The following is a 17,370-nucleotide window of genomic DNA, read 5'->3' on the forward strand; positions in this document are numbered from 1 at the left end:
CCTATGCCAGAACAATCAAACAAACAAGTCTGTATCATGTGACAATGTGAGCGTACCCAGATGCTCAACTGAGGGACTTAGTAAAAAAAAAATTAAAAATAAATTCTACCCAGTACCACTTCACATCATAACTATAATATGTCAGCTAAAGAATGGTTCTCAACTGGTTTTTGCCTCAGGACCCAAATTGAACCAGATAGTTTCAGTCGTGACAAAATATTCGCATTGCGGAAAAATAACTGCCAAAATACAATCTGGAAAACTATTTTAATTCTATATTGACATTAAATGTACAATTATATACAGAGAACAACATTCCCACCTTTCATTGTCAATAATTACTCACTGGTTTGAGTACAAACAAAATTAACGAAAATGGCACTGCTAATCGCTATATATTAAAAATACTGTGATTAATTAATCTTCGAAGTAATTTAATCTCTGAAAATGTAAGTTCATTATCATTTCTACACACGTTCAACCTGTTTAAGTCATTTAAGTTGAGACTAGTATTCTTTTGTAAGACGAAGAATATACAGCATATACAGTTGAAGTCAGAAGTTTACATACACCTTAGCCAAATACATTTCAACTCAGTTTTTCACAATTCCAGCGACATTAATCCAAGTAAAATTCCCTGTCTTAGGTCAGTTAGGATCACCACTTTATTTTAAGAATGTGAAATGTCAGAATAATAGTAGAGAGAATGATTTATTTCAGCTTTTATTTCTTTCATCACTTCCCAGTGGGTCAGAAGTTTACATACACTCAATTAGTATTGGTAGCATTGACTTTAAATTGTTAACTTGGGTCAAATGTTTTGGGTAGGCTTCCACAAGCTTCCCACAATAAGTTGGGTGAATTTTGGCCCATTCCTCTGACAGTGCTGGTGTAAACTGAGTCAGGTTTGTAGGCCCCTTGCTCGCACACACCTTTTCAGTTTAGCCACACATTTTCTATCGGATTGAGGTCAGGGCTTTGTGATGGCCACTCCAATACCTTGACTTTGTTGTCCTTAAGCCATTTTGCCACAACTTTGGAAGTATACCTGGGGTCATTGTCCACTTGGAAGACCCATTTGTGACCAAGTCTTAACTCATGACTGATGTCTTGAGATGTTGTTTCAATATATCCACATACTTTTCCTGCCTCATGATGCCATCTATTTTGTGAAGTACACCCAGTCCTCTTGCAGCAAAGCACCCCCACAACATGATGCTGCCACCCCCGTGCTTCACTGTTGGGATGGTTCTTCGGCTTGCAAGCCTCCCCCTTTTTCATCCAAACATAACGATGGTCATTATGGCCAAACAGTTCTATTTTTGTTTCATCAGACCAGAGGACATTTCTCCAAAAAGTATGGATCTTTGTCCCCATGTGCAGTTGCAAACCGTAGTCTGACTTTTTTATGGCGGTGTCGGAGCAGTGGCTTCTTCCTTGCTGAGCGGCCTTACAGGTTATGTCGATATAGGACTCGTTTCACTGTGGATATAGATACTTTTGTACCTGTTTCCTCCAGCATCTTCACAAGGTCCTTTGCTGTTGTTCTGGGATTGATTTGCACTTTTCGCACCAAAGTACGTTCATCTCTAGGAGAGAAAGTGTCTCCTTCCTGAGCGGTATGACGGCTGCGTGGTGCTATGGTGTTTATACTTGCATACTATTGTTTGTACAGATGAACATGGTACCTTCAGGCGTTTGGAAATTGCTCCCAAGGATGAACCAGACTTGTGGAGGTCTACACATATTTTTCTGAGGTCTTGGCTGATTTCTTTTGATTTTCCCATGATGTCAAGCAAAGAGGCAATGAGTTTGAAGGTAGGCCTTGAAATACATCCACAGGTACACCTCCAATTGACTCAAATGATGTCAATAGGCCTATCAGAAGCTTCTAAAGCCATGACATCATTTTCTGGAATTTTCCAAGCTGTTTAAAGGCACAGTCAACTTAGTGTATGTAAACTTCTGACCCACTGGAATTGTGATACAGTAAATTATAAGTGAAATAATCTGAAAACAATCTTGGGAAAAATGACTTGTGTCATGCACAAAGTAGATGTCCTAATCGACTTTCCAAAACTATAGTTTGTTAACAAGACATTTCTGGAGTGGTTGAAAAACGAGTTTTAATGACTCCAACATAAGTGTACGTAAACGTCCGACTTCAACTGTGTACATATATATATATATTTTTTTTACTCAGACACCTGCGACCCATGTCAAACCTCCCTGTGACCCACCAGTTGAGAATTGCTAAGCTAAAGAATGGCTCCCAGATATCCCTGGTGTACATCTCAAGCCACACTGCTACAATTGTTCCACATTGTGGACACTCCTATGTCTGATAAGGCTACTCAGGAAGGAGAAGCTCTTGTAACATCGTTTGCACTTGAAGGGCCTCTCCTTGGTGTGAACGGTCTGGTGCCTCTTCACATAGTTCGACTCAGTAAAGCGCTTCCCACACGTGGGGCAGGCGTATGGCTTGTCAGCGTCTGTCCTAATACTCGGCCTCCCACGTTGTGACCCATTGACACCAGAGGAGGTAGAAGCAGGAGCCACCACCCTCAGGTGGTTAGTGTTTAAGCTCCCTCCTTGACCTTTAGCCATTGTTGGGGTGTTATTGGGATTGTGTGCTGTGTTATAGGCTAGATACCTCTTGTGGTGAACGCCCATCCTGACCCGGTCTGTATTGGTGGGGTAACCATGAGGTAACTGAGGAAAGCTAGACCCAGGTCCAGGCTTTTTATGAACCCAGTCACCAGGCATTAGACAAGATCCTGAAGGGGAAGACAGACTTCCTGATAGACTTCCACCAGGGGGGTCTCCCACCACTCTCTGTGAAGGCTGAAGCCCAGGGTGACTTGTTCTGTTCATCATGGATACTGTGATGTTTGAATCATAGGAACAGGAGGGTCTATCTCTATCAGCTCCAGGCCCTGCTCCATCCCTGCACTGAGACTGTGGAGAGAAGGTTCTGGGCTGCAGACTGGATCCCTGACTGGAGCCTCTGTCTCTCTGATGACCACCAGGACTGTTGTTCAGTCCACCTGTCCACTGGTTGTGTTCTGTGTGGCGGAGGAGTCTCTGTCCCTCGTGGTTGGGTCCTGGTTCTGACTCGGGAAGGAAGAGCGAAAGCTTCTCATCCAGGGTCCTGATCTGGGGCCAGGGTTTATGACCACCCGCTTCAGAGGTCCAGTCTCTCCCGCCAGCAACACCGGATATCAGCAGGTCCTCATGGACTGCAGACTGTAAACACAAATTGAACAGAAAATTATAAAGGTTTATATAATAAACACTTTGCTGTACACACAGAAACATGATATTATAAATGTTAACACTGTGATTCAAGTACCTAACAATATGGAGCCATTGGAGTTTATTATTTATTTTTAATTTTTATATGTGTTGATTCAAGAATGAAGTACAGTATGTTTTGGTTCGACTGAGATATAGGAAACTCAGTCCATGCAATGACACAAAAATAACCAAGTCAGTCAGCACAGATTCAATTTTGTATTTCAACAAGATGGTCATACACTCACATACTGTAGGTACGTCAACATGGGACAGTGATGTTTTCAATGAAAATCACAGAAGTTTGGTACAGAAGCAATCTTTCCCATTGAAAGCATTTCAGCCAAGCTTGAATTCAAGCAAAAACGACACAGATAGTTAAAAATATATATAACTTGATTATAGCTCCCGTCCAAATGTTGTGAATTATGTATATATTATATATATTCATGTCATAGTCAATAGTCAACTCCACCACACTCAAGTAACTTCAAACAGTGAATGCTAGCGATGGCTAACTATGCTAACTATTCTACCAGTCTGTTTAAATTAGTGTTAGCATGCTAATAGCACACCCTGCACCCTGAAATGTATATTATTAGGGGTATGGAGTAAGTTGATAACGATATCAACAAAGTATGGGACATTTCAAATAGAAATTCCCAGCTAATGAGAAAACAGTCATAGTATTTAAAGTACGAGAATGAACAAGATTTAACAAGGCAACCTTGGTTCTAATTTGAATGGGCCCCAATGGCAGATTTTGAGCGATTTTACACCCGTCCCCAAGGGGTGGGGCATGGACACTGTGAAATGTCATTCCGTGAGGGACTACAAAATGAAGTACAGTACTTTTATTGCACAAAACGATAATAACTTTTCTCACTATGTTAACGCTTTACCTTTCCGGTAAATCTGCTGACCCCTCGCTGCTATGACCCCCCCCCCCCCCCCCCCCCCCCCACACGGACACTGTTGAGTGTAAAAAACCCTGCAGCGTTCTGACCACACAACCGTGTAACTGGCACCTACTACCATATCCAATTTAAAGTCACTTAAATCTTTTGTCTTGCCCATTCAACCTCTGAATGGCACATACACAATCCATGTCTCAATTGTCTCAAGGCTTAAAAATCCTTATTTAACCTGTCTCATTCCCTTCAACTATACTGATTGAAGTGGATTTAACAAGTGACATCAATAAGGAATCATAGTTTTCACCTGGTCAGTCTGTCATGGAAAGAGCAGGTGTACATAATGTTTTGTTGTAGTTGTCACTTTTCATCTGTGAAGCATTTTTACAAACACCGTCACCATAGCATCTCCTCTGCCTCATCATACTCATTATTTCCTCAGTTCACCTCATCCAGTTCCCTCCTACATCCAAAACCAACAGAATGAACTATAAACAAACAAACTAGTACTACATTACATGTCACTATACTCTATAAAAAGGCATTGTACACTTTCTGCTGATGTATCCTGAGTTTGATCCTCTCTGAGAAACTCTTCCAGCAGTGAGTACAAGCAAACAGCCATTATCCGTGTGGACCTTCAGGTGCATCTTCAGGCTGGACGAGAGGTAGAACAGGCCCAGCACAGGTGGCAGCCGAATAGTTTCTCCCCCATGTGCATCCTCTGGTGGATCTCCACCTGTTAAGGGAAACTTAAGGCTTTCCCACAAAACGAACACTGCCACCATTCTTATTCCCACTGTATCTGCTGATAGCGTTACAACTACTGTCATTTGTTGCCATTTAATGTTGAGGCACTGGCATTGTGTGGTCTGGTTTAACATTAATGTCTCTCTTGTCGCAGGGTTCATGTTTCAGTTGATAGATCCGATAGAAGGCTTGCCTGGCTTCCCAGACTCCTTACTCCAGCCAAACACTTCCACGCCCACTGACACAATTTTCTTCTCCGCAATGAGTACCTCCCCGACCCTTCACTGAATGCTAACACATTCGGGGCCGTCTGATTTGTCCAGAAACCGATGGGTTGGGCCAGAGCCAGAACACACGTGGGTAAAGCGGAGGTTTGAAAATTCTTCATTGGCTTTGATACTCTAAACACTAAACTTCAACTAAATATTGTAATAAATAATGTGGAAAGTTGAGGTGAATAAACTGCTTGGAGTAACCCTGGATTGTAAACTGTCATGGTCAAAACATGTTGATGCAACAGTAGCTAAGATGGGGAGAAGTCTGTCCATAATAAAGCGCTGCTCTGCCTTCTTAACAACACTATCATCAAGGCAGGTCCTACAGGCCATAGTTTTGTCACACCTGGACTACTTTCCAGGTGCCACAAATTGGAAAATTACAATAGGCTAAGAACAGGGCAGCACGGCTGGCCCTTAAATGTACAAGGAGAGCTAACATTAATAATATGCATGTCAATCTCTCATGGCTCAAAGTAGAGGAGAGATTGACTTCATCTCTACTTGTTTTGTAAGAAGTGTTGAAATGATGAATGCACCGAGCTGTCTGTTTAAACTACTAGCAAACAGCTCGGACACCCATGCATACCACACAAGACATGCTACCAGAGGTCTCTTCACAGTTCCAAAGTCCAGAACAGACTATGGGAGGCGCACAGTACTACATAGAGCCATGGCTACATGGAACTCTATTCCACATCAGGTAACGGATGCAAGCAGTAGAATCAGATTTAAAAAACAGATAAATACACCTTATGGAACAGTGAGGACTGTGAAGAGACACACAGGCACAAACACAAGCATACACATGCTAAAAGACACTCTCTACACACACGTATACATGGATTCTGTGTATTAGAAATCTGGTAGTGGAGTAGTGGCCTGAGGGCACATAATTAATGTGTTGTGAAAAGTGCTATGAAATGTAATGTCATGAAATATTTTTATTTGTATATACAGTAGCTGCCTTAAAGGAAAGGTTCACACATTTTGAATGTTATACTGTTTTTGTGCATCTCTGAGTGATGTTCTCGCGATTCCCTGGGCCATGTCATGTTTTCATGTGTATCTGAGTTATTGTCATTCAAGCAGGCAGAAATCTGTCCGGTATGACGTAGAGCTGTGATAAAGTCTCTCTCACCACACTGGAAGTTAATAGGAATACGACTTTAAGATCGCGAACACGTCTATCATACATGTCAGATTTCAATTCTGGCCGATGTCATAACTCGGGTGGATGTCTTCTCTCGAATGAGCCATTGAACATATTTTAGCGATATTCCTACCTCGAGAAATTTGTAATTTAACGGAGGGCCTAGCACATTTTTCCTATTTGTCTGCCTCTTTAGTCCAGGGTGCATTGCATGGTGCCGTTGACAGAGATGTTACAGAAAGGAGATCGGAATCCAATGAATGAAGCAACGTATAACGCCTCACCCATCAGACTGTCGACCAATCGCATTTATGTCGTCATACTGCGTCACAAGGTTGCTAAGCTAATCGTCACGCAATCCCTTCTCAAAGTCAGTGTATATGTCAAGAAACATGCCTATTTTTCTCTAAAGTACATAATGTCACAATTCCAAAGCTATACAATATTACAGATAGCAAGTTAGTTATCTCAGAAAATATTTGTAATGTTGTACTTCTTGTTGACAAAATTTGTGCTAATGTTGGGTTTTTGAATTGCCCAGAATGCACCGTGCGGCCCAATGACATAGCATGGGCAATGTTTCCCATCTCCTCAAAAGTATATCTGCCGTTGCGAATGTTAGACTCCACTCTGTGAGGCACAATCTGCAAGTTGAATGTGGTGATATTGATACTGCAGTTTGTTTAGGCGATTTTACAGCTAACTAGCTACGTTACATGCTGATATTATATTTGTTATTCCTGTTTTCTAGCTTGCTAGCTAGCCAGCCAGCCAATATAAAGAGCATTGCATTGTGTAGCCGACTTGAGTGGCAACAGATTTCCACAACGATTTCCTTCAAAAATACAAATACAAAATACTTTGATTGGCTAGAGACGATACAATCGCTGATGACTTTGTTTTGGACAATGCGCCTCGTCACCACAAACGACTTCAATGATGGGAGTCTCAGACTAAAGTATGTAGCGAATTACAAAGAAGCAAAATCATTTGGTGTGAGTCATCAGGCTAATAGCAGGCAGGCTAAAGGCAGCACCTGTTAGGGGGTTAACCTGATGTGCCATCAGTCTCTGTGAATCACAACTATAGGAGCATCACTAGCCGAGTCTGTGTCTGTTCTTTCCAATCGCATACGGACACCTCCCCGTCCCTGGAGACCAAATCTACACCTCGCCCTGGTCTCAGCCAGTCTGTTGACATGGAGATGTTGTTTTGTGTTTGACTGTCTGCTTCTGGTTGTGGTTAACAGTGTTGTTCCCCAGCCCAGAGTTGAGGACAATTTCCCTTCCACTGACCTCCGCTATGTCGCCTCTGGTCCTGGCCTGCTCGGTGATGCCGTCCCCAGGGACCTTGGCTGCAACAGTCTGGGAATCCAAGATGGCCGCCCAGTCTCTTCTGTTAGCCTCCAGCCAACCACCTGCAGGAAGGTTACAAAATAAACTTTACAAACATGGCAGAGAACTCTACATATGGAGTTTGAGTCCATTACCCGGTCAAGTTCAAACATTATGTTTGTTTTAGTATATAAACATAAGTTGTATTTATTTCATTTTATGCAGGTGAATATCTTCCTATTGATGCATATATATACACATTGTGTATATATATGTTCTCTATATGTATTTCTCCCTTACCTTGATCCCACATCTTTAGTCCACTCTCTGGTCTGTCCTCTATTGTCTCCACTTTGAGCAGCTGCAGATCAGGCTTCCCATCTTCCATGTCTACTGACTGTAAGAGATACAGAGTGAGAGGATGTTGGATCAAGAAATCTGATATGAGCACACTGCTATGGAGCATCTTCTGATTGGGCAATGAGGGATTACCATGAGTACTATGCAAACATTGTCATTGATTTGATTACTTGACACTCTTTAAAAGGATAGATCGGGATTTTGGCAACTAGCTTTGCTAACTAGCTTAGCGCAAAGAATGGAAGTCTGCGGTTACACCTAATCCAGTTTTTGTGCTAAAATAGTTAGCACTGGCGCGTGAAATTACCTCTAACTTCCTGTATACTGGACGCAGAGACGTAAAAATGGTATCCACAAGTTCATCTGACTTATCCCTTTAATGGTTTGATAATTCAAAGGCATGGTCCCAGACTTAAGACAGCTTAATCAAGACCTGGGCCCGTATCTACAAAGTGTCTTGGAGTAGGAGTGCTGATATAGGATCTGTCCATACAATCTTATTTATTATGAACTAAGGTCAGCACTCCTACTCTGAGATACTCTGAGTAAAAGTGCTGATTGAGGATCAGGTCTTTTTCATTATGATCTAAAAAGGCAAAACTGATCCTAGATCAGCACCTCTACTGTAAGAGGCTTTGTGGATACAGGCCCTGACCTAATACCAGTCAGACAGTAGTTCATAGTGGGCTCACCTCAGTGAAACTGTGTGTGTTCCTGTGCTGCTCAGCTGGTTCCTCTGTGGGTTCAGGAGGAGGTGTAGTCTGGTTGTCCTCCATGACCATGGTCTCCTCAGGGTTACCCAGACCCTCCTCACACCCCTCCTCCTTCACCAGCAGCACCTCTGGACCCTCCTCCTCCTGGAAAAGAGAGGTGTTACAGATTACACAGACATACACTCCCTCAGGTAGGTATACACACAGATAATAAACACACTTTCAACATGGAGTGTTTACCCATCCCCACTAGGTTTGAGTCATATACTGTAGTTACAGAATGACTTCATTGTTGTTAAACCCATCATGGTGGAAATAAATAGGTTGTTGTGGGTAAATAAGTCAGCTATGATAAGTCAAAAGTCATCATCAGACAAACCTGACAAAACTATTTTGACATGTACAGTATGTGTTTGTTAGTGTGTGGGTATGTATAGGTATATTTAGTAAGTGTATATTTGTTATAAAGCGCTGTTGTGTGTATGCAGTATAGGGTGAGCTCAGATCTAATGTACAGTTAATTCAGAAAGTATTCAGACCGCTTGACTTTTTCTACATTTTGTTACATTACAGATTTATTCTAAAATGTTTTAATCTACAATCTTCAATCTACACACAATACCCCATAATGACAAAGCAAAAACATGTTTTTAGACATTTTTGCAAATGTATTAAAGATTTTAAAAAATATCACATTTACATTAGTATTCAGACCCTTTACTCAATACTTTGTTGAAGCATTTTTGCCAGCCTCGAGTCTTCTTGGGTATGACGCTGCAAACGTGGCACACCTGTATTTGGGGAGTTTCTCTCATTCTTCTCTGCAGATCCTCTCAAGCTCTGTCAGTTTGGATGGGGAGCATCGCTGAAAAGCTATTTTCAGGTCTTTCCAGGGATGTTCGATCGGGTTCAAGTCCGGGCTCTAGCTGGGCCACTCAAGGACATTCAGAGACTTGTCCCAAAGCCACTCCTGTGTTGTGCTTAGGGTCGTTGTCCGGTTGGAAGGTGAACCTTCGCCCCCAGTCTAAGGTCCTGAGCGGTCTGGAGCAGGTTTTCATCAAGGATCTCTTTACTTTGCTTTTGTTCATCTTTCCCTCGATCCTGATAAGTCTCCCAGTCCCTGCCTCTGATAAACATCCCCACAGCATGATGCTGCCACCACCATGCTTCACCGTAGGGATGGTGACAGGTTTCCGCAAAACTTGATGCTTGGCATTCAGGCCAAAGAGTTCCATCTTGGTTTCAACAGACCAAAGAATCTTGTTTCTCATGGTCTGAGACTCCTTTAGGTGCATTTTGGCAAACTCCAAACAGGCTGTCATGTACATTTTACTGAGGAGTGGCTTCCGTCTGGCCACTCTACTATAAAATGCATGACTGGTGGAGTGCTGCAGAGATGTATGTCCTTCTGGAAGGTTCTCCCATCTCCACAGACAAACTCTGGAGCTCTGTCAGAGTGACCATCAGGTTCTTGGTCACCTCCCTGACCAAGGCCCTTCTCCCCCGATTGCTCAGCTTGGCCAGGCGGCCAGCTCTAGGAAGAGTCTTGGTGGTTCCAAACTTCTTCCATTTAGGAATGATGAAGGCCACTGTGTTCTTGGGGACCTTCAATCTTGCAGACATTTTTTGGTACCCTTCCCCAGATCTGTGCCTCGACACAATCGTGTCTCTGAGCTTTACGGACAATTCCTTCTACCTCATGGCTTGGTTTATGCTCTGACATGAACTGTCACCTGTGAGACCTTATATAGAAAGGTGTGTGCCTTTCCAAATCATGTTGAATCAATTGAATTTACCACAGGTGGACTCCAATCAAGTTCTTGAAACCTCTCAAGGATGAGGAAACAGTGGAAACAGGATGCACCTGAGCTCAATTTCGGGTCTCATAGCAAAGGGTCTGAATACTTATGTAAATGAGGTATTTTTATTTTTTCTAAAAACCTGTTTCCACTTTGTCCTTATGGTGTAGATGAAGGGGAAAAAATTATTTAAAACATTTTAGAATAAGGCTGTAAAGTAACAATGTGGAAAAGTCAAGGGGTCTGAATACTTTCCGAATGCACTGTATATTAAAGGGAATTTCAATGAAAGTCTTAGAATAAAAAGTCCCATTTTGTGTTTATTAAACAAACGAGTTTTAAATACACCATATGAAAACCACACATACAATGTCTCAACTAAAAAGCAGCATGAACTTGATAAACTGCATACATTTTCTCTTTAAAAAGAGTCTTTGGGAAATAATTAAGTAGTTGAATGGAAGTAATGAAATAGGCATTTGTGAACAACATATAGCCTACACAGTACAAACACAATAAGTAACAGACTTGTTAAGCTTATATATCACACAATGTCTGGATGAAAAATTTTACCCGGGAATATTCAACACTGAAATCTGTTACTCTCATTATTTCAAATGCATCTGTGGATCTTTTCTACTGACAACAATTAAAATTAATCTTTGTCTATAATGCAGGGTTTGTCAAAACGTCAGAAGCGATCGAGTGGAATGTTTACTTCCTATGTTATAGAGTGGAATGGTGTTTCTGCTGATGCAATATTCTACCAAGGAATATTCAACACTGAAATCTGTTACTCTCGTTATTACAAATGCATCTGTGGGTCTTTTCTGCAGAAAACAAAGAAAATTCAATTTTCCTTTAAATACAGCGTTTGATCTAAAGGTCATAAGCCATGTTATAGAGTGGAATGGTTTTTCTGCTGGTGTATTCTAAGGTAGCTCCTTTCTGAGAACCTCTACCTGCAGTGCGTTCAGGCGAACGGCCTCTCTCCCGTGTGGATCTTCAAGTGCATCTTCAAATGGTGGTGGCGAGAGAACCTCTTCTCACACTGGGGGCAGCTGTAAGGTTTCTCCCCTGTGTGGACCCTCTGATGCCTCTTCAGGTCACCAGCCTGGGTGAAGCGCATTTGACACTGGGTACAGCTGTAGGGTTTCTCCCCTGTGTGGACCCTCTGGTGGATCTCAACCTTCTGGGAGCAGCTGAAGCCTTTGTTACAGAACATGCAGAGGAACCGTTTTTCTTTACTACCGCCTGATATTGCTCCCCTTCCCTGGGCCTGGGCTCTAGCCCTGTCATTTGAGTTCAATACCTGATCGAAAAGGATGCGGCCGTCTGAATCGGGAGGTGCCATTGACGCAGACACTGAGTTGCGATCCCTGAATGCGTGTAAAGGGGAGTGGGTTGCAACATTTAGATTTGTCTCTAAGCTTTCCCTGTAGTCTAAGAAGTCATTGGTGTTGCCCTGTGAGTGTCCTTCAAAAAAGTGAGTTTCGTCTGCATTCCATGTCAGAGATGTGTCGCCCTCCACTTTCACAGTCACCTCATCTACGACTATAACCTCCCCTTTCTTATCTAGGCACCCTTCCGAGTATACACTACTACTATACCGGTTCCAGTCCCCTCTAGACAGATCAATCTGTCTCTCTAAACCCAAGGATATGTTGCCAGGGACCATCTCTGTAGTGTAAGAATAAGACGGATCATCACCACCAGTGTCTAATGTTTCACCATCCCCACGGGAATGAACAGGCCTCTGGCTCTGGCTAAATACCGGTAAATACTCTGAGCTGGGAGCAGGAGGACAGTCCAGTGGCCCCAGCCCCAGTCTCTCTGGATCTGATAATTGGTCAGATCCTGTGTGTAAGAGCCTTTGTGTTACAATTAAAGTCTTGGTGTCTGTCTCTGACTTGAGGACGGTGTCCGGCCTTCCACTGACCTCCGTGATGCTGCGTCGGTTTCTTGGCTCGTGAGCAGCGGCAGCGGTGGTGGGGTCCTCTGTGGCTTCATAGGGCACTCCAGCTGCTCCAGTCTGGATGTCTCTGCTGTGCCGTGGGTTCTCCTCTCCTTCAGATCTCTCCTGCTCGACCTCAGAACCTGCAGCCTCTGCATCTGCAGACTGACACAAAAAGAGAGGAGGTTAGTACCGGTAAATGAGTGGAATTGGATAACAATGTCGTAGGGAAGTCTCCCCTATGGCAGATTAATTAGGATGTACATGTAAGCAAGTGAATAGCGGAGGGGAGCCTTTCTGAAACTGGTCACATTTGATGTACTGTCATTTTAATTACACATACCTCTATTATGATAATGTGCTGGGTTGAGGTTCCACTCCCTTCATCTACAGCTACGGGTTGGTCATTTCTCCATGTATTGTGGCCCACTGGCTTCACAAAGTTCCTGTGGCCTCCAGTGAGATGTCCTTCGCCTGAGAGAGTGATTGGGTATAAAGAGGTCGTTAGCTTGGGTGCTCAACGCTATATTGACTGTTGTACACTATTGACAGTTTTGACACAGTCTAGAATTGGCAAGGATGTAAAGCAACACTTCTCATAACTTCTTGCAAGATAACTAAGTAATTTGTGAAATTATTGCATACTATCCAAACACATGTGGGAAGGGAACGTGGCAAAATGTACCTCTTGCCATTCCTCTGTATCGGTCGAGGACCTTTACACTACTGGGGAGGGCGCGCTCTCGCATTGTCTTCTCTGCGCGCTCCCGTGCCACCTTCAGTTCAAGTAGCTGTAGTTTCCTCCGTATTACCCTGTTTTCTTTCTGGCTTTGAGTTATTTCCAAACGAAACACTGCATAGTCGTCGTCTACGAGTTTACAGATCTCTGACACGGCTGCATTCGCTAGCACCTCCATGATGGAGGCTATTTGAGTGTGAAAAACCATACAGTTAGCCATTATTAGCAGCTAGCTAGCGTCAGCTAGATAACGTCTATCAACTAAGCCCTGTCTCCAACGAGAATTAAAGACTACTTGGGGTAAGTATCTGATGCTTAGGAGTTCAATTAGTCATATTTGTAGTTCCATTATGTTAATAAATGTCTAAATAACAACAATAAAAACACTAACGTGAAAGTTGTTCTCGGTCACTGTTTACTTCCTTTTTAGAGTGAAGAGAAAGGATTTCATTGGTTGGCGTCATGGCGCGTGATTAAATGAAAAAAGGAGTGCTCTGAGTCGCTCTTTGAAATATGCTATTGCTAGCTGCAACTTAATAAAAAAAATACAAATTAATTTCAAAAAATCACAGCCATATTGTATCCACCACTGAAATATACATAAATACAAATTAACAACAAATCACGACGTTTCATGATCAGTATCCGTTACACTCAGAACAGACTTGTTTAGAAAGAACCAACAGTTAGCTATAGTATCTATATATATAGTACCAGTCAAAAGTTTGGACACACGTACTCATTCCAGCTTTTTCTTTATTTTTACTAGTTCTACATTGTAGAATAATAGTGAACACATCAAAACTATGAAATAACACAAATGGAATCATTTAGTAACCAAAAAGTGTTGAACAAATCAAAATATATTTTATATTTGAGATTCTTCAAAGTTGCCACGCTTTGCCTTGATGACAGCTTTGCACACTCTTGGCATTCTCTCAACCAGCTTCATGAGGAATGCTTTTCCAACAGTCCTGGACTCTGCGGTCCAACTCATCCCAAACCATCTCAATTGGTTTGAGGTCGGGTGATGTGGAGGCCAGGTCATCTGATGCAGCACTCCATCACTCTCCTTCTTGGTAAAATAGCCCTTAAACAGCCTGGAGGTGTGTTTTGGGTCATTGTCCTGTTGAAAAGCAAATGATAGTGGGACTAAGCACAAACCAGATGGGATGGCATATCTCTGCAGAATGCTGTGGTAGCCATGCTGGTTTAGTGTGCCTCGAATTCTAAATAAATCAGACAGTGTCACCAGCAAAGCCCCCCCACACCATCACACCACCTCCTCCATGCTGCACGGTGGGAACTACACATGCGGAGATAACTCTGAGTCTTTCTTTCCTGTGGCGGTCCTCATGAGAGCCAGTTTCATCATAGAGCCTGATGTTTTTTGTTGTTGACTGCATTAGATTTTTAAAGTTCTTGAAATTTTCCCAGATTGACTGACCTTCATGTCTTAAAATAATGATGTGTTGTTTTTCTTTGCTTATTTGAGCTGTTCTTGACATAATATGGACTTCGTCTTTTACCAAATAGGGCTATCTTCTGTATACCACCCCTACCTTGTCACAACACAACTGATTGGCTCAAACGCATTAAGAAGGAAATAAATTCCACAAATGAGCTTTTTACAAGCCACACCTGTTAATTGAAATGCATTTCAGGTGAAGCTGGTTGAGAGAATGCCAAGAGTATGCAAAGCTGTCATCAAGGCAAAGGGTGGCTACTTTGAATAATCTCAAATCTCAAATATATTTTGATTTGTTTAACACTTTTTGGGTTACTACATGATTCCATGTGTTATTTCATAGTTTTGATGTCTTCACTATTATTCTACAATGGTAGAAAATGGCAAAATATTAAGAAAAACCCTTGAATGAGTAGGTGTCCAAACTTTTGACTGGTACTAAACTTAGAAAAAAAAGAAACGTCCTCTCACTGTCAACTGTGTTTATTTTCAGCAAACATAACATGTGTACATATTTTTATGAACATAACAAGATTCAACAACTGAGACATAAACTGAACAAGTTCCACAGACATGTGACTAACAGAAATGTAATAATGTGTCCCTGAACAAAGGGGGGGTCAAAATAGAAAGTAACAGTCAGTATCTGGTGTGGCCACCAGCTGCATTAAGTACTGCAGTGCATCTCCTCTTCATGGACTGCACCAGATTTGCCAGTTCTTGCTGTGAGATGTTACCCCACTCTTCCACCAAGGCACCTGCAAGTTCCACAGCATTTCTGTGGGGAATGACCCTAGCCCTCACCCTCAGATCAAACAGGTCCCAGACGTGCTCAATGGGATTGAGATCCGGGCTCTCCGCTGGCCATGGCAGAACACTGACATTCCTGTCTTGCAGGAAATCACGCACAGAACAAGCAGTATGGCTGGTGGCATTGTCATGCTGGAGGGTCATGTCAGGATGAGCCTGCAGGAACCACATGAGGGAGGAGGATGTCTTCCCTGTAACGCACATCGTTGAGATTGCCTGCAATGACAACAAGCTCAGTCCGATGATGCTGTGACACACTGCCCCAGACCATGACGGACCCTCCACCTCCAAATTGATCCCGCTCCAGAGTACTGGCCTCGGTGTAACGCTCATTCCTTCGACGATAAACGCGAATCCGACCATCACCCCTGGTGAGACAAAACCGTGACTTGTCAGTGAAGAGCACTTTTTGCCAGTCCTGTCTGGTCCAGCGACGGTGGGTTTGTGCCCATATGCGACGTTGTTGCCAGTGATGTCTGGTGAGGACCTGCCTTACAACAGACCTACGTCATCAGTCCAGCCTCTCTCAGCCTATAGTGGACAGTCTGAGCACTGATTAAGGGATTGTGCGTTCCTGGTGTTAGTCGGCAATTGTTGTTGCCATCTGTACCTGTCTCGTAGGTGTGATGTTCGGATGTACCGATCCTGTGCAGGTGTTGTTACATGTGGTCTGCCACTGCGACGACGATCAGCTGTCCATCCTGTCTCCCTGTAGCGCTGTCTTAGGCGTCTCACAGTACGGACATGGCAATTTATTCCCCTGGCACATCTGCAGTCCTCATGCCTCCTTGCAGCATGCCTAAGGCATGTTCACGCAGATGACAGGGACCCTGGGCATCTTTCTTTTGGTGTTTTTCAGAGTCAGTAGAAAGGCCTCTTTAGTGTCCTAAGTTTTCAGAACTGTGACCTTAATTGCCTACCGTCTGTAAGCTGTTAGTGTGTTAACGACCATTCCACAGGTGCATGTTCATTAATTGTTTATGGTTCATTGAACAAGCATGGGAAACAGTGTTTAAACCCTTTACAATGAAGATCTGTGAAGTTATTTGGATTTTTACGAATTATCTTTGAAAGAAAGGGTCCTGAAAAAGACATGTTTATTTTTTTGCTGAGTTTATATATATATATATACAGTGGGGAGAATAAGTTTTTGAGACACTGCCGATTTTGCAGGTTTTCCTACATACAAAGTATGTAGAGGTCTGTAATTTTTATCATAGGTACACTTCAACTGTGAGAGACGGAATCTAAAACAAAAATCCAGAAAATCACATTGTATGATTTAAGTAATTCATTTGCATTTTATTGCATGACTAAATATTTGATCACCTACCAACCAGTAAGAATTCCGGCTCTCACAGACCTGTTAGTTTTTCTCTAAGAAGCCCTCCTGTTGTCCACTCATTACCTGTAGTAACTGCACCTGTTTGAACTCGTTACTGTATAAAAGACACCTGTCCACACACTCAATCAAACAGACTCCAACCTCTCCACAATGGCCAAGACCAGAGAGCTGTGTAAGGACATCAGGGCTAAAATTGTAGACCTGCACAAGGCTGGGATGGGCTACAGGACAATAGGCAAGCAGCTTGATGAGAAGGCAACAACTGTTGGCGCAATTATTAGAAAATGGAAGAAGTTCAAGATGACGGTTAATCACCCTCGGTCTGGGGCTCCATGCAAGATCTCACCTCGTGGGGCATCAATGATCATGAGGAAGGTGAGGGATCAGCCCAGAACTACACGGCAGGACCTGGTCAATGACCTGAAGAGAGCTGGGACACAGTCTCAAAGAAACCATTAGCAA

At 42.8% G+C, this 17,370-nt stretch overlaps 1 protein-coding gene across 1 annotated transcript; it reads right to left on the bottom strand.

The window, feature by feature from the left end:
* Positions 1-927: 927 nt before the first annotated feature.
* LOC111958314 (uncharacterized) lies at positions 928-15,002 on the bottom strand. The gene is made up of 7 exons (XM_024134867.2): positions 13,232-15,002; positions 12,890-13,020; positions 12,532-12,711; positions 8,773-8,937; positions 8,021-8,117; positions 7,682-7,803; positions 928-3,246 (listed from the first exon to the last, which is right to left on the bottom strand). Exons 1-7 carry the CDS (start codon positions 13,503-13,505, stop codon positions 2,308-2,310), a joined length of 1,908 nt encoding a protein of 635 aa, XP_023990635.2. The 5' UTR covers positions 13,506-15,002; the 3' UTR covers positions 928-2,307.
* Positions 15,003-17,370: the final 2,368 nt, after the last annotated feature.

Source organism: Salvelinus sp. IW2-2015, linkage group LG34 (assembly GCF_002910315.2).
Source record: "Salvelinus sp. IW2-2015 linkage group LG34, ASM291031v2, whole genome shotgun sequence".
Classification (NCBI taxonomy): domain Eukaryota; kingdom Metazoa; phylum Chordata; class Actinopteri; order Salmoniformes; family Salmonidae; genus Salvelinus; species Salvelinus sp. IW2-2015.

Excerpts from the sequence above, each read along its gene's own strand:
- LOC111958314 (XM_024134867.2), bottom strand. The coding sequence starts at position 13,505 with ATGGCTAACTGTATGGTTTTTCACACTCAAATAGCCTCCATCATGGAG. Across the intron at positions 13,021-13,231 it reads ATACAGAGGAATGGCAAGAG|GCGAAGGACATCTCACTGGA; the intron begins GTACATTTTGCC and ends TCACTCTCTCAG. Across the intron at positions 8,938-12,531 it reads ACCGACGCAGCATCACGGAG|GAGGAGGAGGGTCCAGAGGT; the intron begins GTCAGTGGAAGG and ends TCTCTTTTCCAG.